At 32.0% G+C, this 25,985-nt stretch overlaps 1 protein-coding gene across 1 annotated transcript; it reads left to right on the top strand.

The window, feature by feature from the left end:
• Positions 1–23,037: 23,037 nt before the first annotated feature.
• LOC132752845 (heat shock 70 kDa protein 12B-like) lies at positions 23,038–25,896 on the top strand (the record flags this gene model as incomplete). The annotated part of the gene is made up of 4 exons (XM_060743232.1): positions 23,038–23,201; positions 24,694–24,874; positions 25,185–25,406; positions 25,731–25,896. Coding segments are annotated over exons 1-4 (658 nt in total), but the record flags the coding sequence as incomplete, so codon positions are not given.
• Positions 25,897–25,985: the final 89 nt, after the last annotated feature.

The raw sequence follows: 25,985 nt of genomic DNA, 5'->3' as shown, positions 1-25,985 counted from the left end.
TCTAAGTACAAACATTCCGATGTACCCGCCAGACTCGAGCTGTGTATTACGTTTATATAAGAAAACCGAGACGCTAATGGTAACTTAAACATATATAAAACAGGATTGCTTCTGTTTATATTGACAAAGTGGATGGTGTTGATTAATCAATATTCAAATACTAAACATGATTATTTACACAACTTGATTAAATGAAGACGAATAAATATCATATTTTACATAAACATAGCAAAGATATTTTTTTTTCATTCGATGGAAATTGTGTGTAAATGTACTTTTATATACTAACATTAAAAGGTTTATATGTTCCATTGTAATTATGTAATAAAAAATAAATTCAAAACATCAATCTTACTAAGAGGTGCAAGAACAATATTCTCAGGAAGAGTAACACGTAGAATGGTATAATGTTATGATGATGTTATTTGCAGGGATTGCATAAATGACAACTGTTTTATTGCTATAAGTCAAAGTCAATGTCACTGTTACTAAAATAGAAAAAAAATGTTAAAACAAAATTGAAGTTGTATGCATAACTCATTTATGAAGGGATGTATTTCTGAAAGAATTTACATTTACTCATGATATATCATATTAATCTCCATTCAAAAATAGTTAGTAAGTATACCTCTCTATCGAAATGCATTATTGTAATCTCCTGGACGATCCTTATTGTAGAAAACGCTTTCACATTTTATGGTACAAAGTTCTTGTAGAACTGGCCAGTGACTGTGTTACCAGATGGCCAAGACCCTTGAACAAATGATCAGCTAGAAAAACAGATATCGAATATAACATCTTCTTTGTATTGATGGTTCTTTTTGCAATACAAGGTCTTTTTTCGTAACTAGTGTTTACCATAACTTAATTAACTTTCCAACCCATGTTTCATGTCCTGTCAGTGAGTTACAAATAACCGGACGACCACAGTCGTTGTTTTTGGCACATTTAAATGCGCTGTTTCGTTTGCTCCTTAGTGAAATGGAGATACCTACCCTTAAGCAAACTTTTCTTCGACCCAAACGCTTGGTCAGAATCAGATTTATACTTCCATCTGATATACCAGAACAACTAGCTATCTTTTCTACCTTTACCCTGCTGTACTATAGCCTTTACAGCAGCAATGTTTGCCTTGGTAACCTAGGTTGTAAGCCTAGCTCAACAACATTTTTATTGCTTAATAGATGGAAATGTAGTATAAATATTGATTTCATTGCCGTATTACGATTCCTCATGCTTAAAAAGTCCAATTATCATAGATTTAATAGTTTTTAATGTTTTCCGTATGCTAACATAATTTATAAAAATGCCCACGATAGCTTTTATATATAAAATAGCAGACATTTAGGCCCAACGTGAAAACAAAATCAATATAAAGGATAAAAACAGCTAATCAGTTTGTGAACTTAACTCCTGATTGTTAAATAAACGTGTCCTTCCAGGTTTCTTTTTAGGACTGCTTATTGTCAATTCTTAGGTTATTAAGATGATTATTCAAAGTTAATCGACCAATTGTGTTGAATCTATCTGGCCTGACTGCAAGGATGTGCAGCAGTATATATATTTGCTTGCTTTTTATTGTTGGCAATGGCTAATTATTCTGGGTTCCAAGTGGCTAAGGATTAACCAACTATAAACGTCACGGCAAGTCAATATTGCCATTACTCTTAGTTATCTCCTGCCGCCTTCTGGGCAAAATATGCAAATGCTGAGGAAATGGATATTATTTAAAAAACAAACAAAAAACAATGAATTCCAAGAAAAAAGCAAATAATGCTATATTTCTTATCATAAAATACAATCGAATGCTTTAAACACTTATAACTTATGACTTAACTCATTTTTAACAAACCGGTATAATACATAATTGACTGAGGTGTTTAACTGTGGATTTATCAAAGTCATTTCTGTGATCGGAGCAATGTTGCAATGTAAGAAGAAACAATGACATTTGTATAGTTATAGTTATAAAATGGTAAGAGAACTATCGGTTCTGTGTGGCTTGACTGAGTTATGTAAACGTTTCCCTTTCCTGCTGACCTTCTCTATCATATAGTATAAGTGATGCACCAAATGATTTACAGTGCAACCTCTGTATTACGGTGTTCTTTAGAGCAATTAGCTGAATACAACAACAGTTTCAATCATTCCTAAAGTAAAACTTCACAGAAACTTTAACAGCAACAACTCTCAAAAATCTATACATTTGCAAATAAATAATTGTGGATTTTGTGTTGCTGTTATTGTTCCCTCATGTGAATGATTATTAATCCCCCCCCCCTTAATGCTCTGAAAATAATTGGCTGTATTATATATCACTTCATGGGCCAAATAAATTTGTTTTTCCAACTATAAAATGTATGGTCTATATCTATCAATTTGTCAAGGGATAAAATAGATAGCAAACGAGGTATATCAATCTAACAAATTATATGCCTGCTTTTCAGACTATTTTGATTAGTTCTTTATCATGGAATATTAGGCAGCGCAATGTACTGTTAAATACTATACCGTTTTTGACATATTATCTAATACCAGATATAATTTGATGTCCTACGTTGTAATATGCTCATATTTGTTGTAACAGATGTATACTTCTGTATAACATTGTTATTATGACTCAGTTTTTTTCTTCTTAAAATTGTTTGATTTCAAATAAACAGAATTATGTTTGTCGGATAAGGTCTTCAGGAATCATTACATTAATACACGAAGCAACGTCAAGTTTTTACAAGGCAAGGTTGTTTGCCATGCGTATTGCTATGTAGTATTATTATATTTATGCTATGGGCGTGAGGTATGTTGCACTTTTTCATCATCCCTCATGTACAGACTCAGCTAAACTGAGTCTGCTTTTTTATGTAATTTGCTTCCGGGGGATCACACTGTATCCATTTTTTTTGTTTTACTAATCAATGTAATTGCTTATGACACATGTTCAAGGTTGTAGATAGTTTAATGGCCAACAACCTGAATTTGTTCAAATATCACAACATCGGGCTTTCTGTCAATACACGTTGAATCATATACCAGTGTTTTGCCATTTTATTCGTTAAATTCAGCTATCCTCTTACGGTAATATAAAATACGATATCTAAGAAATGGTTGTGTTTGACTATTAACTTTCATTTTATTCATAAAAAGCTTTCTTTTTAAAATCCATTGTAAACAGGATAAGGGTTAATTATTATATGGATATAAGTACATGGATATTCTAGTATTCTCTTTTTATAGTATCAGTTATTTGTTTATCAAGATCTTTACAACATTTGTGACATATTGTACAATCAGATTTCATGTGCATACTTTTTAAAAGCATAGAAGGTTTTATAAATAATTCTGTCTGAATTTTGTCCTGTATTCATAGTCTCGATATCTATTGTCTACCATGATTTTAACATCGATAGACAATTTGATTATTGACCATATATACTGTTTAGATTGCATACCCTTTGGGAGTTGTTCGGAATAGAAATCATCCTTGTCTAACAATAATGTCTAACTGTTTATATTCCTAATAATTACAGATGCTTCTGTACAACAACTTATCCGATTTACTAAATTTGATTAGGGACATTATAAATAGTTATTTCTGTAGGGAACACAAATTGTCTTGTACATAAACAAGTTCCGATCAGGCTTGATTGTCTTGATTATTAAGTAGCGTCATATTTTGTCTTTGTCTATACATTTCAAGAAAAATAGCCGGGTTATAATGGAGAACTTGTTAAACGAAGATAAAAATCAAAAGCAAGATACCCGTCCGTGCTTTACCTTGTACCCTATCCTACTTTTCTTTGGTGTTCTGTTTGGGCTCCTTGCCGGTGGTCCTCTGATGTTGGCTCGTGTGGATGTTGTGTTCATTGAACGCTGCCCTTTCTTGGTGATCTTGTTTTTACATTTTGTGAAAGGATTCGTTAGTAGAAACAAAAGAAAAATCATTTGAAGTTTTGTTTTCAAAGAGTTTCTACTCAATTTCGTCTCTTACCTAGGCTGTATTTCAAAATGAAACATTAATACATGTATATACTATTGTTGATAACGTGTTGGCTACAATTGAGTCTAGTTATTGTTATTTCAAAACAATCCTTTTATTAGTCACTCGGACATATTTGAAAGCCATGGACCATTGGTGACAGTATAAATTATATTTTTACCCTTCCAGACAATGCTTAAGTACACACCATATGAAAACAGCTTTCAATTCCGCCTTGATGCGACAACCTTTGCCACACACCAGTTAAGATACAGGCCAGCATATACAGCTATGGAGTTGACCAGACTGTACAGTCATGACTGACCATATTTAAAGTTTCATCTTGTCAAACACAAATACTATAAAGTAATATTCATAACACTAAACACATATAATGCATAATATCGATATTTACATGATTTCCAAACAACTAGTACAGGCTAATAGCTAACTAATATCTAGTTATTTCAAAGATAATCAAAAGCAGTATGATGGAAAGCTTGTCTAATTTCTGCCATGATAGAGAAGCTACCAATAGCAATATTATATAATTACATTTAAGAGATACATGTATAACACAAATTAAAGGTTTGATGTATAATTGAGTTTGTATTCTAGTTCCTTTGGACGTACATGTAAATAAGAATACGGACATTAATTGACTTTAATTGACAATTTATACTCAGAACAACTCAAGACTATACATGAATGACAAGAACTTAATATTATTCAGGTATGCAATTTGATAAATATGAATTTGCAAAATTTGTAATTTGTTAAATATGAACTTAAAATTTTCCGATTGCACATGAACAAATAATGTCTCAAATACATTTTTGAAACTAAAAGAGGGCTGGCTGGTTAAGGTCGTTGACTTAAGACTAATTGTCCTTTACCGTTTTATAGTTAAATCCCGATAGGGACTTTTGATTCTTTCATGTGAGAAAGCTATCCAGCTAGCGCATGAAGCGTCAGTGGTTCTGCCCAGGTGCCTGCTGCTGCATGAGGCAACTGTGGTCTTCATGCGCTAGTAAAAGCTAAAGTCGCCATATCACCTTTACTGTGTCAGTGTGACGTAAAACCAAAAGCATAAATAAAACGGAAAAGGTTTAAATTAAAACGAAGGCAGATGGCATCTGTTCGCCAAAGGTACATAAAATATTTAATGCATTTAAATACATCTTATTTAAGCACTGATGAATGTTAATTGTTTTAATATTTGCCATTACTTTATAACAGAGTATGGCTGTAGATCAAATATTTTAACAATAATTTGATTGCATGCATGTTATACATAGTAATAACTGATTGACTTAAAACAAATGTTGATTATCAATAACGTAGAAGGAAACTGAAAATAAAAATTCAATTAAGATCTTAATCAGTTAATTTATTATGTCATGGTTAAACACTTACCCAGTCTAATTAATCTAATTGAATCACATAAACATCAGTTACTTAATTGACTAAGTCCATTTTCTTTCTTCTATTTGAAATTGTACTTATTAGTCTTGCTAAATTATTTTATTTAGCATTTTTGTCGCTAAGAACTTTTACTTAATTATTTGTCGCAATGGTAAATGTCATTATATTATTCCAACAAAAGTGACAATATCTATGGACAAAAATGTAAAGTACATGAAAAAATCAGCTCTACAGAAATACTTCTTGATCAAATCAGATGTGTTTGTCCTGTTTAATAATTGATCTTGCATGAAATGTAAAAAAAGGGTTTTTTATAATTTGTTATTTCAGTACATTAAAAATGTTTCTACACAATTATTTAACATGTTTAGACAAATAATTGTATGGATATTATTTTTTGTCATACATAAACAAGCTCAGTCAGATTTATTTTGCGATTTTGGGGTATTGAATCGTTCGAACAATTTAATTTTTTTCCAAATTTATGCATATTCTATTTAAACAATATGATAAATATGTAAATATTAATCAGGAAATTGGCATTTTAAGTATAAACACACAAACAAAACATGTTTATTATTCAAATCAAGATTTCTTTTTCACTTCTGTATCACCAATTCTCCTTCTAAAATTGCCTTTAACATTGTTTGATCGTTTCGGAAACATTCAATGAAAATATAACTCAATGTGAAAATTGTATGACATCTAAAATAGTTGTTTAACACGGAATGATTGTAACAGTTCTATTTTGATCAAACATTTAACATTAAATTTAACAACAATTGACAGCTGTCATATATAGCATAAATATTGTTTATATTACCGTGTCTCTTGAGCGCATTTTTTTGGAAAACTTTTTGTATTAAATTATTTTCGGTCAGTGGCAATGATATACAGTGGTCTCTGTATATTAACCTTATCAGTATTTCAAGAACATTGTTTTCGTTTTAAGTGATAACATTTAATTAGATAACTATAAGTCATATATAGTCGATTTTACTGGAGACAGAAGTATATATTTAATGATTAACTTGTTATGATGGAATGGTCTGTACATAATAAGATTGTTACAAAACAAAAAAAGCAAATGAGACTCAAAATGTTTACGTACATTACTTAACAGTGAGTACCGCCTCCGAGGTCGAGGAACTAGAGTCGATGACTTCTAATCCAGTTGGTGTGGGTTCGATCCTCAAGAGATGTTTTGGTAGTTAAGCGCGGAGGAAGGTAGTCTAGTACTGGTGTAACTCTCAAGGACCGATGGTTAGGAAACTACTCGCCTATATGATTTAAATACTGTTAGGAAAAGGCGTAAAATGAAACAAACAAACAAACAGACAAAACTTAACAGTGGCTTAAAAGACTCTTAGAAATGTATACAAATATTTATCCATTTTTCATATAGTTAACAATTGCTCAGTTTAATTGTCAATAGTCTTTTTTGGTACATGCACTAACTACAGTTATTTATAAGATTTATCCCCCAATCTTAATACAGAACGAAATATTCCTACAAGATGTACTCATATTTATAAGATATAACAGCAATAAAACAAGATTGTTACTTTGTGTTTTGTATAAAATACAAAAATCCTTAAAGAGCAATGAGACAAAACTGAAAGATGAACCTTGCATGTACAGTCTTATATTGAATATGTTCTGTTCAGGAAAAATAATGGAAGACAAAATATCTCTAACGCTCCCTGGCACCGGTTAAATCTGTATCTATTCTTCAATATCCGCCGTGTCGTATTTAAACGTATTAAACTAGAATAAATGGAAAAAGAAAATATTCAAAACTTAGACATTTTTTGTCTGTAAAACATAATCATAGAAAACAAGTTCTATGATTCTTGCGATATATGGTCTCCTAAACACAACCCACCATCGATAAAATATGTTGACATTTTCGTAGCTTATTTTCTCTTAATCTACGTCTTGCTTAAGAAGATTATTTGCTACATTTAGGATAAAAATGTTATATCATTTTCATAATATTTCTGCTAAACCAATTTGTGTTTTCTAAAGACATTGTAAATTTTCTCGTTAACCTTCTGTCAAGTCGTCCGAATTTTTCTGCTTTAGCTATTTCCACGTACACTACAGACTTGTGTCTTTGACGAATGGTATTTGACGGTATTTCACTGCTTTTGAAGTGGTATGCAGCATTTATAGTGTACATCGGCAAAATTCGAATATACATCAAAATCCTTCATATATTAAATGGTAACTTAAAAATGTTGTTGTTGTTGTTGTTGGTGGTGGTGGTGGTGCTGCTGCTGCTGTTGGTGTAATAAATAATAGGATCTAATGTTAAATATAAAAGCACTGTTTGAGCGTTGTGTTAAATTAGCTTTTAGTACGAGATTTTTAAAGTTTTTACGAAATGTGAATTTCTGTCACATTTAGAAAATCTGAATAATGAAAATTCAAACTTTGAGTTACACTCAATAGTCTAATCAAAGTAAATAAAAAGGTTAAACTATAAGCAACAGAAACAAATAGTACGCTCCACGAAAGAACATGTATAGATAAGTGTTAATAAAAAAATCGCATGCTCAGCGTTTTACCGTTTTGAAATTATTGACTTTTTAAAATAGCCTTTTTATAAAAAAATTCTAATGGCCACAACCGTATACCGTACGCCGTTTTTGTTATCTCCCTTTGTTGCTCTCCAAGCAGAAGTTCGCACGCGCGAGGAATTCGAAAGTGTAAACAGTCGACGTTTTCACAGATTTTTTGCCTTTGGAGACAGAAAAAGGTAAATTATTGATGGTTTTGAAAAGATAATACAATGCAGAACATGCGTTTCATATAATCTTCTTTTAAATTATTTTTTTCCAAACATTTAGAACTCAAAGCATGTTGATGACCTTGGTAATGTCTCACGGGGCTGGAGGCAGATATTTCAGATTTCTGGTGTATGTTTATCTCTCTTATGCTTATATTAACTTTGTTTTTTGTACAAACTAAGAATAATCACGCAGAGTGATTTTTTTGGCAAAAAATATTGTTCCGGGAAGCAAACGCTCGTTGGTTTTTTTAAACTACGGAAGCGGATACGGGTCAAAAGTACGTTTAAATCAATAAAATTATAACACATTTTTTTCGCATTTTACAGTAAAAGTTTGCATTTTTTAGTAAACTTTATCAACATTTTCAACAATTGACTAATCTTGCTGCTGTTTCTTCGCATTTTAGCGTGAACAACTAAATTGAATATACATTTAAATACTGATGAATCAAATACAGTGGAGCCTTGCTAATCCGAACCCTTCTAATCCGGAATCCTTTCTTATCCGAACGAAGTGTCCGGTCCCGATTTTATTCGGTCTATTTTCAATAGTAAAAAACCTCTCGGATCCGGAACCTGTCTACTCCGAATTCCGGACGATTTTTTCAATTTTTGTTCTTATTTTACTCTAAAATTTACCACTCGGATCCGAACAGATTTTGCCAAATGTCACACCTTCTTTTAAAATAACTAATAATCGCACATCTTGCAGGTGTTAACATATACCAAACTAATAAGTGTCATTTCGCTTGATAAATGGGTGAAACGTATGATCTGTGAAGGTGTGAACATTACACTTTTATTGCCTTGATATCTTCTATAATTGCTTAATTGATTGTTTTTCGTCAGCTTCTATAAATATTTTGATATAATTCAAAAGAAATATCTTTTAATCCTTTGTAATGGATTTAATGATACGTGATTAAGTAATGAAAATTAATGGAAACTGTCAGTGAGTTCGGATAGTCGCTGAATCGGATAAGAGTAAACAACAATTGACAAATGCTGGTACGAATATTTAATCATGTCTCTGCCTCCTGTTTAACATCGTAGGTTAACTTACGCTTGAGGACATAATATTTTTGCTTATTTATTTATTTTTATTTATTTCTTTATTTTTGTATTCACATGTATTAAAATGAACGATAAGAGACTGCAAAAATAAAATAACTAAAATGCATTTTCAAATGCATTCCCGTTTTCTTTCCTTAAACTATTTTGCAAATAACATGAAAAAACATGTTAAAAAAACCTTCTAATTCGGAAACCTTTCTAATCCGGAAACCTTTCTAATCCGAACTTTTCTTCTGGTCCGGACGAGTTCGGATTAGACAGGTTCCACTGTAACTTTCAATTTAAATTCAAATTTCAGTATCAACTATATACATTGTTTTTCACATGTAATTATATTAGTAATATTTAACATAATAACATATTTATCAGTTAAACTATAGGATGTACATGGAAATCACACATATTTATTTATTTATTTTAAAGTGTAATTATTTCACTTAACCCTGATATTTTCATTATTAAACAGAAGATGGACTGTCCAATTTGCAAGGAAGAGCTTGATCCAGACGACAAGAGTATCTCTGCTAAACTGCGTGAAAAAGGCTGTGTAACAATAAATGCATATGCTGAGAAAAACCAGGCTGAATGGAGAGTAAATCCTGGAGACTATATCCATAAAGATTGTAGAAGAAATTACACACATCCAAGAACTCTTAAAGAAATTACTGACAATAAATCCCCAGCAGAATTGCAACCTTATACCAGGTCAAATTATAAATTTGATTTTAAAACTAATTGTCTGTTTTGTGGTTCTCCTGCAAAATTAATTAAAGTAAGTGCAAATCAAAGAAAACGAAGTCCTAATGACGATGTGTACCCAATCACAGAATTAGAATTTCAGGTGACAATTGACAATGATATCAAAAAGAGAAATTATGACAACTGGGCCCAGCAGGTATTTGGTAGAATTTCCCATGTGATAGATTTACCAGCAGCAGATGCTATCTATCACCAAGCATGTAGCTCCAATTTTCGAACTGGTAAAGGAATACCTAAACGTTTTTCAGGAGAACAATTAGATGGCACTAGTCCATTTAAGAAACAAAAGATAAGTCCTAAGTGAACCCCAGTTGACGTTATGGAATCATTTATAAGCGTAACTAAATATATTGAAGGCAATGAGGGAGTTATTCTTACCATTGGTGAACTTACCACAATGATGGAAAGTCTTTGTGGTGATCGTGCATACTCTATTCCTCATATGAAAAAGAAGCTTTTACATCATTTTGGAGATTGTATATCAATAATATCTAAAGAAGGGAAAAGCCGACAAGATTATGATGACAAAAACCGCGTCTGTTATTTTAAATGAATTTTCAGAACAACAATATGGTTTGACAGTGGAAGAGAAGAAAACGAAAATCATTACAACCGCAGCAAAAATTGATCAGATCTGACATTTGTTCAATGAAGTGACCAGAAAGTATTATCCAACTCCATCACATGTGTCATCTATTTGATGAAAATGAAAATGCTGTACCAGGTAGTATATTTGATCTTCTCTCAAACTATAATTCCAGATAAAAGAGGAACTTAAGATGATTTCTATTGAACAAGCTATTATACAAGCATCTAGACCTAGAAGCGTATTGATGCCTTTACAAATTGGGGTCGGTGTCCAAATGCATCATCATTTTGGCTCAAGGTTTCTCATAGATTTTTTGCACGAGCTAGGATTTAGTTGTTCTTACTCAGAGATTCAGAGATTTGAACGAAATGCTGCAAGTACTTTAAATACCACAATTCCAGGTTTCTTTCCCGGAAATTTTGTGCAATGGGTTGCAGATAATGTGGATCACAATATTGGGACTATTGATGGACACAATACTTTCCATGGCATGGGTATTATTGCCTGTACTACACCTGGTTCATCTGTAAGAATACCAATACCAAGAGCTGATTTGTCAAAAGATCTTCCAGAGATCAGACAAATCAATGTCAAGTACTTCAAATATCCAGACCATGAAATGGAAAATCTGATCTATTCTGATTTAACAGCGATAGAAAACACAGTGAAGACAGGAACTACTTTGGATTTCTTTTCTAAGGTGATATGGCCTTACACACGAAGAGACCCTCATGGTCTGGATTTATGCAAACTTACAGCAATATTGGAAACTATCCCGGTACAACTAGCATAACATTTATGCCTATGATCGATATGAGCCCCAGCGATCCAACATGCGTAAGTTCAACTTTACATTTTGTATGTGAACAATCTAAAAAGTACAATGTCACACCGGTTATTACTTTTGACCAACCGCTCTTCCAAAAGGCAACTAATATCATTCATTTCTCGGACGAATCCAGTGCTTAAAAAAGAATTGTTCTTCGTCTCGGTGGTTTCCACACAGAGGTGAGTTTTCTCGGCAGTATAGGTTACATTATGTCAGGATCTGGATTACAGTCGGCTCTTGAAAAGATTTACGCTCCGAATGCGGTAACACAGATGATGTCTGGTAAGGCATACGCAAGAGCTATCCGAGGACATTTTTTATTGGACACAGCACTTCATGCAAAACTGATGAGCCAAACGTTTGAGACTGACAAACTTGCTATACCAGGAGAAGTCGAGCAATTAGATGACATTGATGAGCCTTGTGTAACAAACAAGGATGACAACAACTGGCTAGAAGAGCTTTCTATTCTATATCAAAAGCTGGAAACGAAAAACATAACAGTTACAGATTTAAGTGAGAGTATGATATTAAGGCAAGTTCTTGAAAGAGTGAATAATATGAAACAGAAATTGGAAAGCAATCGGACAGCTAAGTTATGGTTCACATACATGGAAATGATTGCAATTCTACAAGATTTCATACGAGCAGAACAAACTGGCGATTGGGTAAACCATTTGGATGCATTAAAGAGAATGCTCCCATATTTTGCGTCTTCAGGGCACTTTCTTTACCTCAAATCTTACAGAAAATGTTGCGGTTAAAGGAGGAACATCCGGACGTTTACAAACAATTTTTGGACGGGAATCATTCAGTCAGAAGGAGCGATAGGTATTGGGGTGGACTTTCGACTGACCTCACAATAGAACAAGTTCGAATGAGATCCTTAAAAGCGACAGGCGGTATTACTAGAGGAAGAGGTATGTCTGAGACGCAGCGAACAGGTTGGTTGTTATCCATGCCCGCATGCGCAGAAATAGGTAATGCCATGCAAGAATTAACAGGATGTAACTATGGCACAAGTGATCAACACAGAGATATCAGTAAGGCGAGATGTTCGAGAGACGAAACAGACACGAAAACACTGCTATCCTTTATAGACGAGCATTCGCCATTCGACCTTACAAACAAATCTTTGAGAAATATTGAAAACTGGTGTTACAGCTAATGAAAAATGTTAATGTAGATACAGCAAAAGGTTTTAGGAGAGAGAGAATAATTGCAAACATGACCGGGGAAACCTTTTGGACCAACCATTTCAAAAGATCAAAGTCATTACTTTAAACGAAAGTACTTCCATCAAGATATCAGATGAAGTCATAATTGAGATAGATCCTCAGTTGCTTTTTTCAACGCTTAACTACAATAGCAGTAGATTTTATGATTGACATATCAGAAATATTCAAATTTTGAACTGAGTACATTCCCTTCGTCTTTATTTGAAAATAATGGTCATCCTAGCACAGGCAAATAAGCACACTCTTGCTGATGCAATATGGAAGCTTTGGTGAATGTAAAGCTATCATTAACGAAGTAGTGAAAAGTGATAAGTCTATGTGATTTGATGGTGGATCGTTATTTGCAAAGATAACTTGGCGGAAGGATGTAACATTTGCTTGCATATTGCAACCAGTACTATGAATACTTGAATCAGCGGTACTTGGGCTCAACTATCGTGGTTGTATTTGACGGATATTTGAATGGCCCATCGATAAAAGATATTACACATGAGCGAAGAAACACTGGCAAAGTTGGAACTTGAAGTTTTCTTTACTGCGGAAACCCCCCTTTAAATCCAAAAAAGATGAGTTCTTGAAAAAAATGTTTCAAACAAACAAAAATTTATTTTACCTGCTTGCGAGACTATTTATGCAGAATGGGTTAAATGTTATACATGCAAATGGAGATGCAGATTGTCTGATTGCGATAGTACTGCAGTAGACTATGCAGAAAACAAAAATGTCTTTGTGATTGGAGAAGACACGGATCTCCTCGTCTTATTGCTTTATCATGTTTTCATCCAACAAAATGGTGTTACTTCCGATCTGATAAAAAATCAAATAAATCCTAAAGTGTGGGACATCAAAAAGACACAAACACTGCTTACTCGAGATATATGTAAAATACTACCGTATATACATTGCTTTTGACGGGTTTGCGATTTCTACATCAGGTATTAACGGCATAGGAAAAGCGAACAGTATTTGAGAAGCAGTTAAGAACGAATGAGGAGCGAAAGAAATCGGCAAGCAGATGTTTAAAAACCTGATAATGTCACCATGAGGAAGTCATCAAAACTTATCTGAAAAAGCTCTTGTTCAAATCATTTGCAGGCCCCAGATGTGTATATGTGACCTTGGATTTACTCTTCGATATCTTCCAGGTTTGCCTCAAAGGTAATGACGAGTACTGTATTGCGTTTTCAAGTCAATACTCTGCCGTACCAAACACTTCGAACCGCCACCAAAATTATCACAATCAAAGCGCACCATACTTTCAAACACAAGTTTGGATCGGAAACACTTACCTTAGATCCACTTAGTTGGGGCTGGGAACTGACTAACAAAGGCATGTTAAGGCCAATTCGAACATCTCTGGCAGCAGCCCCAGAACAATTACTGAAAATAGTGCGCTGTAATTGCAAATCAAACTGTGAGTCAAAAAGGTGTTCCTGTCTGAAACATGGATTAAACTGCTCGGTCGGATGTGGATCATGTCGTGGTATAAATTGCTCTAATTCCGTGAAGATTGCAGAGAATGATATTGAAAACGATATTGACTAAATAAATAATGTACGTCGCTCAGTGCAAACATTGAAGTATAGCTAGATATATAGTAGTAAAGAATATAGTGTTCAACACGTTTAGCTTCACCAGAACTTGAAAATTTCATAGTATAAACTTTTTGAACTTGGGGTTGCCAATGATCAAAGATATACAACATAATACACACTTTGAAATTCAATTGATAAACTCTATAACATGGTAGAAATCATAATTGGCAATAAACAATGCCTGTTTAGTATAATTCATATATGTGGTTGACACCATAATTGGCAATAAACAATGCATGTTAAGTATAATTCATATATGTGGTTGACATCATAATTGGCAATAAACAATGCATGTTAAGTATAATTCATATATGTGGTTGACATCATAATTGGCAATAAACAGTGCCTGTTTAGTATAATTCATATAAGTGGGTGACATCATAATTGGCAATAAACAATGCATGTTTAGTATAATTCTTATATGTGGTTGACATCATAATTGGCAATAAACAATGCATGTTAAGTATAATTTCATATATGTGGAAGGACATCCATAATTGACAATTAAACAGTGCTGGTTTAGTAAAATTCATATATGTGGTTGACATAATTGGCCAATAAACCAATGGCATGTTTTAGTTTAATTCATATATGTGGTTGACATCATAATTGGCAATAAACAGTGCCTGTTTAGTATAATTCATATATATGTGGTTGACATCATTAATTGCGCAATAAAACAATGCCTGTCTAGTATAATTCATATATGTCGTTGACATCATAATTGGCAATAAAACAATGCCTGTCTGTATAATTCATATATGATTCAGGACTTTGTTCTTGAAACACATTATTTTTTTATTTATTAACCAAAACGCAATAATTAATTGAATACTTTGTCATAATGTTGTATGCTCTTCGGGTGTTTAATATGTTTTGTGTCATATTATATATACATGTAATTTTTTCATAGATTGTCTGTAATTGAATCTACATTACATTTAAAATGGATTTAAATGGTTTATTTTATTCTAATATAATAATGTATGTGTAAAGTTTCGGTATATGAATATGATAATATATTCCAATATTTTTGCGCATGTCACATTCATGACAGAAAGTTCATATATGTCAATTGTTATTGCCATTTGAACTATTTGACATTCACATATCAATATGCACATGTTAACATTGTTATGATATAGGAATGAAAAAAATAAATAATCACATTGATTAACGATGATGTGATATTTTTATTGTTTATTTGGTCACTTTTAATGCAAATGTTAAGTTGCTTGTATCAACATTTGTATGAAATAGTGGGTGGGGTACATTTTTTTACCCCGTCAAAAAGTAAACAAATGCTTTAAACAGCTTGAAAAATACCCACAGTAGGGCAATCACACATTATAGTAGCGAGTTCAAACAAACAGTGAAGAATTAAAGCCTTTAACAGTAATACTATAGGCCTATAGGCGTTGTACAAGGCTTTTTTTACATTATCATTTCACTCAAAAATCGGGATTTGGGACCTAAAATCAATGTCATTTTTCAAAAAAATGGTACGTGCAATTTTTTGCGATTTTTTTCACATCATCGTTCAAATGTTATAGGTACTTGTTACAGAAGTTTTGTTTCTGTTGCTGATAGTTTAACCCTTTATGGAGTTTTTTTCGGAGTTTGATCAGCCTACAAAAGGAGAGATAATTATACATTGATTTTAATTACAGTCTACAGTAGTATATTCATTGTAAAAAAATAAAACTTTGCTTTGAAAAATTTTTTTTAAAACATTGCAATATGGGAATCCATTTTTCGGTCAACAATGTTTATTCTAAACTAAACATTATATTTCTACTATTAACTGATCATTCTGACGGGAACCAACCACACCCGATTCATAACATTACTACATTTTGACTACGCACGAAAAGAAATAACAAACTTTATTGGAAACACAAATTGCCTTAAACTGTTGATTGGTTCTCTAGAATGATATATTCTGATTGTCTGTAATAGTTTAAAATCTATTTATATCTAAATATGTTTCATAGAATACCTCTGGGAGATAAATATAAGGATAAATATATTTGCAAAGGAAAACAGTCAAGCCAAATCAAATTTTAAACCGTTGTATATATATTCAATAAACTGGGTAATTTCATCAATTTATGACCTTTACTATAGATTAGTTTTGAGAAGTATTCAATTAAATATATGTATGTAAATGATGCCTTTCTGACATTAAATGTCCTTCATATTACCATTGTTCTTTTACCAGAGTGGATTTTGACATGTCTACTTAATCTTCTTTTTAATCAGTATTACTTTTTTGTACAGCTAACATTGATAGTTCAATAGGAATACTTTTCACATGTTTTTGCTAAATGAATGAATCATAAGCACGGATATTTCGTATCGGCAATTTAACTGTCTAATTGGGAGGGTTCTTTTTATTTCCATTGCTCTCTACTTGATTGTCTGACTCACTGCCTTGATTAAAATAAATTCTCTGAATAGTGCAAAAGTGAGCAGTTTACACTGTTCAGTAATGCATACAATCTGAAATAAATAAAACATACTTCATCATTTTCATGTAGAGTGTATATTTTCTTATATTACTTTAGTTAGTGTAAACAAGAACAAATGGTTGTCGTCTTCATACTGCCAACAAGTTTTAATGAACACAATCGCTACATGATTCACATGTGAAACGCCAATATTTTTTCAGTAGCGCGCATATAGCTTCAAACAATTCCAAATTAGAACCTATTGAAGTCTCTTTCAGTCTCGCACAATACCAAGAACTTTGAAGTTTGGAATATCGAGCCCATGGTTTGAGTCCACCCAGCAGGACAGTGGTGTGGGAAATACCGGTAGGATACCCTTGCATTACAAATTAAGCTCTTATTCTTCTATTTTAGCGCAGATCGGTTACAGATATGAAAAAAATATCAACTTGCTTTTCTCGTTCGTTATTCCATTACACTCCGTGGGGTTTTGCGGCTGTAGATAAAAATGGCGTCGACGCAGCGTAGAATGACCTAGCAATATTTCTATTATTTTTTTATCTTCATTATTCTGATTTATTTTTAGTTTGAGAGGGAAAAGAAATCTGTTTTACCCTGTATTAATATATATAGATTTAAACTGGGATATGTTCATTTCGGAACTTACAATTTTATATTAAGTTCAAAGTTCAGTGTTTTCAAGGCATTCAAAGAAATTTTTGAATTAATTTTGTATTTATTGCCCAATATATAAAAGGTGTTACTGTCTGACAAATATCGTAGCATCTGTAAAAGGGGATATAAATCTTCATTATGTAGTTTAAGCGAAAGTGAGTTTGTTATCTTTCTTTCACATGTTCCAGATATACTAATTTGCATTGTATTTTTTAATCATTTGGTAAACCTTATTTGGAACATTATTAAAGTAACGCCATTGCATATAGCTCATTCTGGAAACTAGCATAGCAGTTGTGCATATCAGAAAAATATAACATAGCATAGAAGCAAAGTGTGGATATGCACGTTTTGTATGACATTTTTGTCAGGTCATGGTCAATGAAACTTAATGTGTACTCTTTAAATGTATCATCACACTTACCTTGACAAAAATAATTATACTCAAAACAGTCAAGCTTTGATACATACAAAATATAACCAGAAGTTAAATGGAATGTATTATGGGAAAAAAAAAGAAATTTAGATAAACTAGCAGTTTACCAACTCAATTTAAGGTGGTATCGTGCCCATCCAACAGTAGATGGTAAGTGTGCAAGAAGAAGTCAAAATAACTTCACACTTTTACACTATCTGTTCAAGGTATCATTAGGTGACTTTTTTCATCAGTAATGTAAAGTAAAACAGCAGGGTGTTAAAGATCACATTTTATTACCAATGTATTACATAATATAACACAATTGGTGTTCCTTTGAAAGTGGATTGGCAAGGCGGTAAGTGTCAAACAGACTGACACGTGACCGGTTGCTATTTGCAAGCTACTTATCAATATCATTCAACCGGGTCGTTTTAGTACCATGACATAGTTAATTACTTAAAATAATGAAAATGATTAATCGTTATTTAAGTTATTTTTATTTATTCCAATCTCATCAATGTGTATTGATTTCTGTAAAGTAACAAATAGTGTACGTGACGTGCATTTCCATGTGTTACAAGGAACCGGACAAAATGTGTGTTATTCCACCACCCATCTTAACTTCACAGAGTTTGAAAATTATTTAAATATATATCATGTGACTTAAAAAATTTATGTTTGGTATCTCAGTTCAGGTTGGATAAAGGATAAAATTAGCTAAACTGAAAACTTAAAATGCTTTATATCACGTGTTCCGACTTTTTTCAGAATGATATTTAACCTCCATTTTAAATGTTAATGAAATCTATATAAAAATGTTATTTATTATATGTAATAAAAATATTTTTTTTAATATGGACGTTTTCAACAACAATTAAATTGACTTCTTTATTTGCTAATATATATATTTCCACATATTTTTACAACAATAATCTCAATGTCAGGTCAGTGATTGTTAGGGGGAATTCTTAAACAATAGTCTTTTCCATGCCTTTTTGGGGCAATCTCGGCAATAAAGCTATGAAAGCATCTTTTGTGTTTATGTTAAAAGCTATTTCATATGATTTTCTTTTTTTTACCTTAAACAAACTCGGAATCGTCTATGAATTTCTACTTCATTTCTATGTAGGGCATGGCTTTTTTTGCCCTACGCAAATTGCGCATACGCGAAAAAATACTACTTCCGGTCATTTTTTCATAGCAACGGACCGCGTCGTAAAAAAGTCTATTGATCAATAACCGTTTTAATGATCAATCTTTTGAAATAAATAGTTAATTCAGCTCAAGTTGACAGCGAAAAATGAAATGAATCATATTTGTCACTTTAAATACGCGTTATCTTTTTTGTTCAGCTCGACTGTTATATAAATAAAAACATAAATTATGTTCCAGAAACTGACATTAACATAACTATATGCGATCAAAACATTATTACAATCCTGGTATGATTTTTAAGCACTATGCTAACTACTGTTTCATCGCTTATTCTTTTTTGACAATGTAAATTTACGATGTCCTATTTCGTCCAAATAATTTTGCTAGTTAACACGCGATAGAACTAAATTTCGCATGTCTTAAATTTTGCTAGTCTCTCAAGCGATATTTATTGCTTTTCCTATAGACCAGGGACACTTATGCTAGCGAAATTTAACAATTTCAACTCGATAATTATCTTCCTATTTTTTTGTATTTTTGTTTGCCTCACGCGATAATTATCGCGTTGAAGGGCGCGAATTATCGCATGATAGACTAGCGAAATTTACTACATGCGAAATTAAGTCTAAATTTCGCCCTTTAGAATCGATAATTATCGTGTGCCTAAATTTCGCTAATCTGTTATGCGATAATAAGCGTTCTTCAACGCGATATTTATCTCATGAATACGAAAATTAAGACGATAATTATCGAGGCGAAGTTTTCCAATGTCGCTAGTATATGATTCCCTAGAAAAGGCACCTGAGAGACTCGCCCGAGAGACTAGCGAAATATCTGACATGCGAAATTTAGTACTAAATTCCGACCTTTTAAGGCGATAATTACCGCATGTTACTTGCGAAATATTGTGGACGAAATAGGACACCGTAGTGTTTTACTTTGTCGTTTATTTCGTTTATCAAAAACATTAATGTCATCATTTGCGCATGCGTGATGAGACAAAGATAAATATTTACTTTCATAACTGGAAAAAGAAACCAGTATAAGAGAGAAATTTCCGAATTAGAAAGAAATTGGTTACCGTTGAGGATTTCTAAGTATATTTTTCCTATTCTTTACAGACCTGTACAGGTAAATACAAACTATTATCAGTAATTGTTATTGTCATTATATAAGCTACAACATTTAATTTGCTATGGTATAACACGCCCATTCTCAATAAAATAAAGCATTTGAGGTTGAAAAATATTAGAAATTTGATGTTGTCATTGTGTCATTTTTTATCGCTGAAGTAAAAGTTTAGGGTATTTTGCAAGTTTGCCAGAAATATTTTGAACAAGAAACTATGATATAACAGGATGGCATTTATTTCGGTAATGACACTGTATTTCTTCGGTAACGTAGATTTCAGATCTAATAATGTAACATATTGGCTGAGTATTAATAACAAATGTCGGTAAAATATATCAAAATCTGTAAATTCTCTATCTAAAGGGACTTTCTAACCCATGAAAATTCAAAGAAGTTGGGTACCTTGCTAATTTTCAGTCAATTTTTTCAAAGTTAAATATTCGTAGAAAGCAAAAATAATCAATTTTGAAAATGATTATTTTATGTCTTCATTCAAAGGATATATATCATATATAATATATGAGAGGTCGAATGCATACACAAATTTTGTATTAGCATTTTTTTTTCTCAAAATATTCAACTTTCTACTTTCTATATATTTGGAAAATTTAGTACTAAACAGTTCGATATTTATCCCCATATAGGATGTCACGTATGTTTCATTTTATTCAAATGCAAGTAAAGGTTGAGAAAACAATTTTATTTTTTGTAAAATAATTTATATTTATGGATATTATTTTAACATTATGATATATAGAATGAAATACGGCCAGTAAGCTCTTTGCAGAAACGAATTAGTTGTTGTTGAGAACATCAATATCTTGTAATATATTTTTATCATTTCTGCTGGTTCATCAACATATTATTAACATATCTTTCCTTTGTAAAAACAATTTTGTGTCTTCTTACATCTAATACAAGGTAACCGTTACTAACAGGCATGCTAATCCCAACTTTATCTTTAATTTTCAAAAATTGTTGAATTGTAAGTTGGAGTAACGTATGTTTCACACTCGCTTATTTATGAACTTTATCACGGAATTTAAACTTACGTGTAAAATCGACTTTTTTATTTAGGAATCAAATGCACATCATTCTATTGTCATAAAAATGCGATTTTATGTTTTTATATATGCATGTGTAAACAATATAAAGTCTGTTTGATAAAAGTAACGTTTGTTTCACTGTGGTTACTTAAACAAGTAAAAACACGACCAAAGTTAACAAAATTTACTTACTGATGTCAAATAAAAACTTAATGTTGATGTTATACGTGCTTTCTGACTTCAATTTCCCTTTTTGATAAACTTACTTTTAAAAAGTTGATAACGTATGTTTCTGTAACGTATGTTTCATTTTTACATTGAAAGTGGGTTAAAAATGACGCAAGACCGTTTAAGCCGCCATAATTTGTGGTTAATATATCAGAGTTACACACATGTTAATTTTCTTTCTTGTTTGGATTCTTCTTTTGAATGGATTGGCTCTTAAATAATGGTAACGTATGTTTCTTTTTAAAGTGCTGTTGAAAAGATTTGAATAAAAAATGAAAATTTCGAAAATAGAATTATATTTGAGAGGCTGCAAGCTTATTTTTACTTATAATTATATATATGCTGTTATTATTAAGCATGCATTGATTCAATTATGTAATTTGGGTTTCACTTCTTATTGTTTTAGGTTTTGTCACTATTTATTTATATGCATTTATGCGACATTTGATCATCCATTATACAATGAGATTTTAACAGTCAAATATAATTTTTACCAATAATCAAAGTGCATATACACACAGCAATGACAAATTGCACATGTTTCGTTTATTCTGGAACTTATTTTTCTGAAACACAATTTCAAAGTTGAAAATTCTAGGTGGCGACAGTAACGTATGTTACATTTTAGGGCATTAATGGTACTTGTAAAAGAAAAATAACAAATAGAAATGTAAAACTGAGAGTGTCCCTATTAGACAAAGTGGCAGCCACCTTTCTAACGACATTTTGACCTCAAAAAAAACATTCGTATAAGAGCTACCCAGTGGAACATCAAATGCTGTGTTTTATTGAGAATGAGCGAACAGTGATATGAATAGATCTCGTACTTTGTCTAGTGTATATAGAATATCAGTTTAATGTTTTTCTGCAACGTTTACATGAAGACACATGATTTTGGTATGATTTTTATGTATGTTCAGACTAAATGTATTCTTTTTTGTGGTACAAGGCCAGTTCTTATTAATTATTGAAATCCCATATTCTGCAGGATCGCAGTCTCTGTTACACAACTGGCCATTCACATGACTAGCTTTCTTATAGGCCACAGGGCTTAGATATAATGACATTTAATTATATCTTTGGAGTAATAAGGATTCTCACTGTTAAGCCATGTATAGATAAATAGTACATTTGTTAAATAAAATCATAACTATCTTTATGTTATCACTATAAACAAAGTTATCTGTATGTGTTGTAGGTTGTAGGACAGCCTATCTAATCAAATATAATTATCGCATGTGTGAAAACCTTGATAATACACTGTTTATATGACATAAATAACAAACACAAGAACGATAAGCGAAAAAAAAAACTTGTATTCTTATATTAATGTGCATCACTATAAGAGTTTGTATGAATTTATTTATTTATTTATTTATGAAAATATTTGCAAGTCGAGAATATTATGTTTAACTATAATTGATAAAACATTATAGATATAGTTTGTTATTTTGAAACACTATGAATGTTTTTTAATCTGTATATAATATTAGAATTTAAATAGAGTTCTCTAAGACTTGATGTAAGTCGTTTACTTAAATAAAAGTGAAAAATACTAATGTTTATGATATTTGTGATATAGTATAAAATTTTCATAAGATATACTCAATTACACTGTCTCAGTTGTTTCATCAGAACTATTTAACGTATATGCTACGTATACCAAATGGAAAAATACATAATTCACTTTTTATGATTGACAGAAATTTGAAACCGAAAGGAAGAAATTGATGGTAGCAGCAATAGATTTCGGGACAACCTTTTCCGGATGGGCATATTCCTTTGATTTTAATCCGTCAAAAATATCCTGCAAGCAGTGGTAGGCCGCATCAAAGCTTTGTAACAATCTTCCTTATTAATGTTTAGCTGACCTGAGGACAATGTCCTCAACGTGAGCCTTTGTGATGGCCCATTGTCCGTTGTACATCATCCGTGCGTCAACAATTTCTTTAAACAACTTTTCCTCCTAAACCTATTGGCCAAATTTGTTGAAACTGTGCAGGAATTGTTCTTGCATGAAGCTCTACCAAAGTTGTTCAAAGAATTAAATTTCATGAAGAACTCTGAATGCCAAAGAACCGAAAGATTCTTTTTACAAATAAATTTGTGTATATTCAAAAGAGGTAGAGCTTAGATATTTGGCATGAATCATCTTTTAGTGGATGTCTTCCAAATGTATTTTTTTTAAAAAACTAGGGTAAAAAATGACCCCGCCCCAGGGGATCATTGATTTTCTATATGTATATAATAAAACAAATCTTTCTGGGACAATCCAAAAGCAGTATCGTTTAGATATTTGGCTTGAAGCATCTCCTATTAGATGTCTACCAAGTTTGATCAAATAAATGCCCTAAGGTCAAAATTGGCTTTGATTTTCATTATAATTATGTATTTAGTAAAAACTATAAAAAAAATTATTGTGAAAATTCGAAAGAAGTAGCTTTGATATTTGGCATGAAACATGTTCTAGTGTATGTCTACCATGTTTGTTGAAATAAAACCCTTATGGTCAATATTGGCCCGCCCCAGGTTATCGAGGTCGAAAGTTAAATCCCCAACCAGGTCAAATGTTTGTTTTCCTTCTCTTTTTCTGACATCTTTTTATTAGCTCACCTCTCACTTGGTGACAGGTTGAACTGTTTAATAAAATGGCCGTCAGAGCTTAAATTAGAAAACAACATCTAAACAACACCTAAATCACTGGTTCAATTAAGAATTAATTTTACACAAAACTTTCCTTGATGACATTGTACACAAATATTTCTGAGTAAACTTTTCCTTGTTTTCAAATTGTACTTCTCGGGTTCCACTTTGACCTTTTGACCTATTTCCCAGGTGAGCGATCCAGGGCCCTCTACGCCCTCTTGTTACGTGTATTGGTCTACAATAGGCACATGTTCCATAAGTATTTCAAATGTTGATAACAGCCAAAAAAAAATTCGTTTGTATGTTCTTATAAAATATTTCTTAATGTTAACAGAGTTCTTAGTGATTTATTATGAGCATTTATCTGACGCAGAACAAAATTTTATCCTAGAATAATGTATTATCTGCTACATAAAGATATGTAATATTGAATCATGTATCTAATACTAATCAACATCATCCGTACATAAATCTTCCGTGGTTTGATGTCAAATATAATACTCCTTGCTATAAATATATTAATAATTCATGATATTACAAACCTTCTATTATGGACAAATTCATTTTAAATTTGTTTCTGGCATTTTCTTAATAAAGAAATGTGCAATACTTACTAACAACCTTCCAAAATTCTTTGCACCCAATGTGTATTTTCATCATGGTAGGTGCAGTGGAAACAGTATTTCTATGAAAGCACCAACATCAGTTTTAATCCAAGCTGATGGAAACACATTGGAAGCGTTTGGTTACGAAGCTGAGGAAAGGTACGCGGAGTTAGCAGACGAAGAGAAACATAGACCATACTTTTACTTTCAACGCTTCAAGATGATGCTGTTTGACAACAAGGTGACATACTTAAGTAATTTGAATAATCCATTTGTCAATGAAATGCAAATTGTGACATTGTTTTATGCATCAACGACATGGTTCTCATAGCAACGCAACACGACAAGATCAAAAGGTCTTCAAAATTAATTGTGTACCCTTTATATTAATTAAATCGTGCTTAGGACATTTTGAAATACTGTTAAGAAAGAAGAATGTGTTTGATGCAGATTTGTTCAAACAGTTTTTATTCCAACCCTTTAAAATGAATATGCAGAATAAAACTATTTCATGGACCTTTTATTTTATACATGTTTGAAATCAATTGTAGCACCTGACAAGAAATGAGGATTTAGCAGATGACAGTGGAAAACGTTTACCTGCAAAACGTGTATTTACTATGGTGATTAAGTATCTTAAAGACGATTTAATGGATGACTCGAGAAAACGACTAACTGGCATCGTAAAAGAGGAAGAAATACAGTGGGTGTTAACTGTGCCTGCAATATGGACCCCACCAGCTAAACAGTTTATGAGAGAATGTGCTGTAGAAGTAAATCATTTTGACAGATTTTTAAACAAGTATTAGATACCAGCCAGAGTGATTCTATCTAAAATTATGAAACAAAAATTATTCATTCATATCTCTTTTTATCTTGGAAAAGATGTTTTGTTAGAACTCATCTAGCAAATTTCGGTTTAGTTTACTTTTCTTTTTTGAATTGAAATGAAAATATTTGTTTGCATCAAGAGTGTTTATTTATTTACAAATTTACGGGAGACAATTACAAATAATATTTATTTTTCATATGCCAACACTGGTCATTTTTCTAGATGCTCAAAGTAATATGAAACTTGGGTAATACATATATTTCAGGCAGGTATACGGTCACAAAATCTGTTGATAGCTTTAGAACCAGAGGCAGCATCTCTGTATTGTAAATACCACATGATAGAGAAACAAGATAAAGAAAATCGCCGAGAGTCTGAAGTTGTTTTTTCCTTTAAACCTGGGGAAAGATATATGGTTGTCGATGCCGGAGGTATGTTTTTGTCCGAGCTTTTTTATATTAAATAAACAACAATTGTGCTCAGACTTCTACATTGACGAAGTTTAAGTGTATTTATTTGC

This window comes from Ruditapes philippinarum, unplaced genomic scaffold (genome assembly GCF_026571515.1).
Source record: "Ruditapes philippinarum isolate M1 unplaced genomic scaffold, ASM2657151v2 ctg13310_1_1_1_1, whole genome shotgun sequence".
Classification (NCBI taxonomy): domain Eukaryota; kingdom Metazoa; phylum Mollusca; class Bivalvia; order Venerida; family Veneridae; genus Ruditapes; species Ruditapes philippinarum.
Note: the sequence above shows the minus strand (reverse complement) of the source record. Positions and strands in the feature narration are given on the sequence as shown.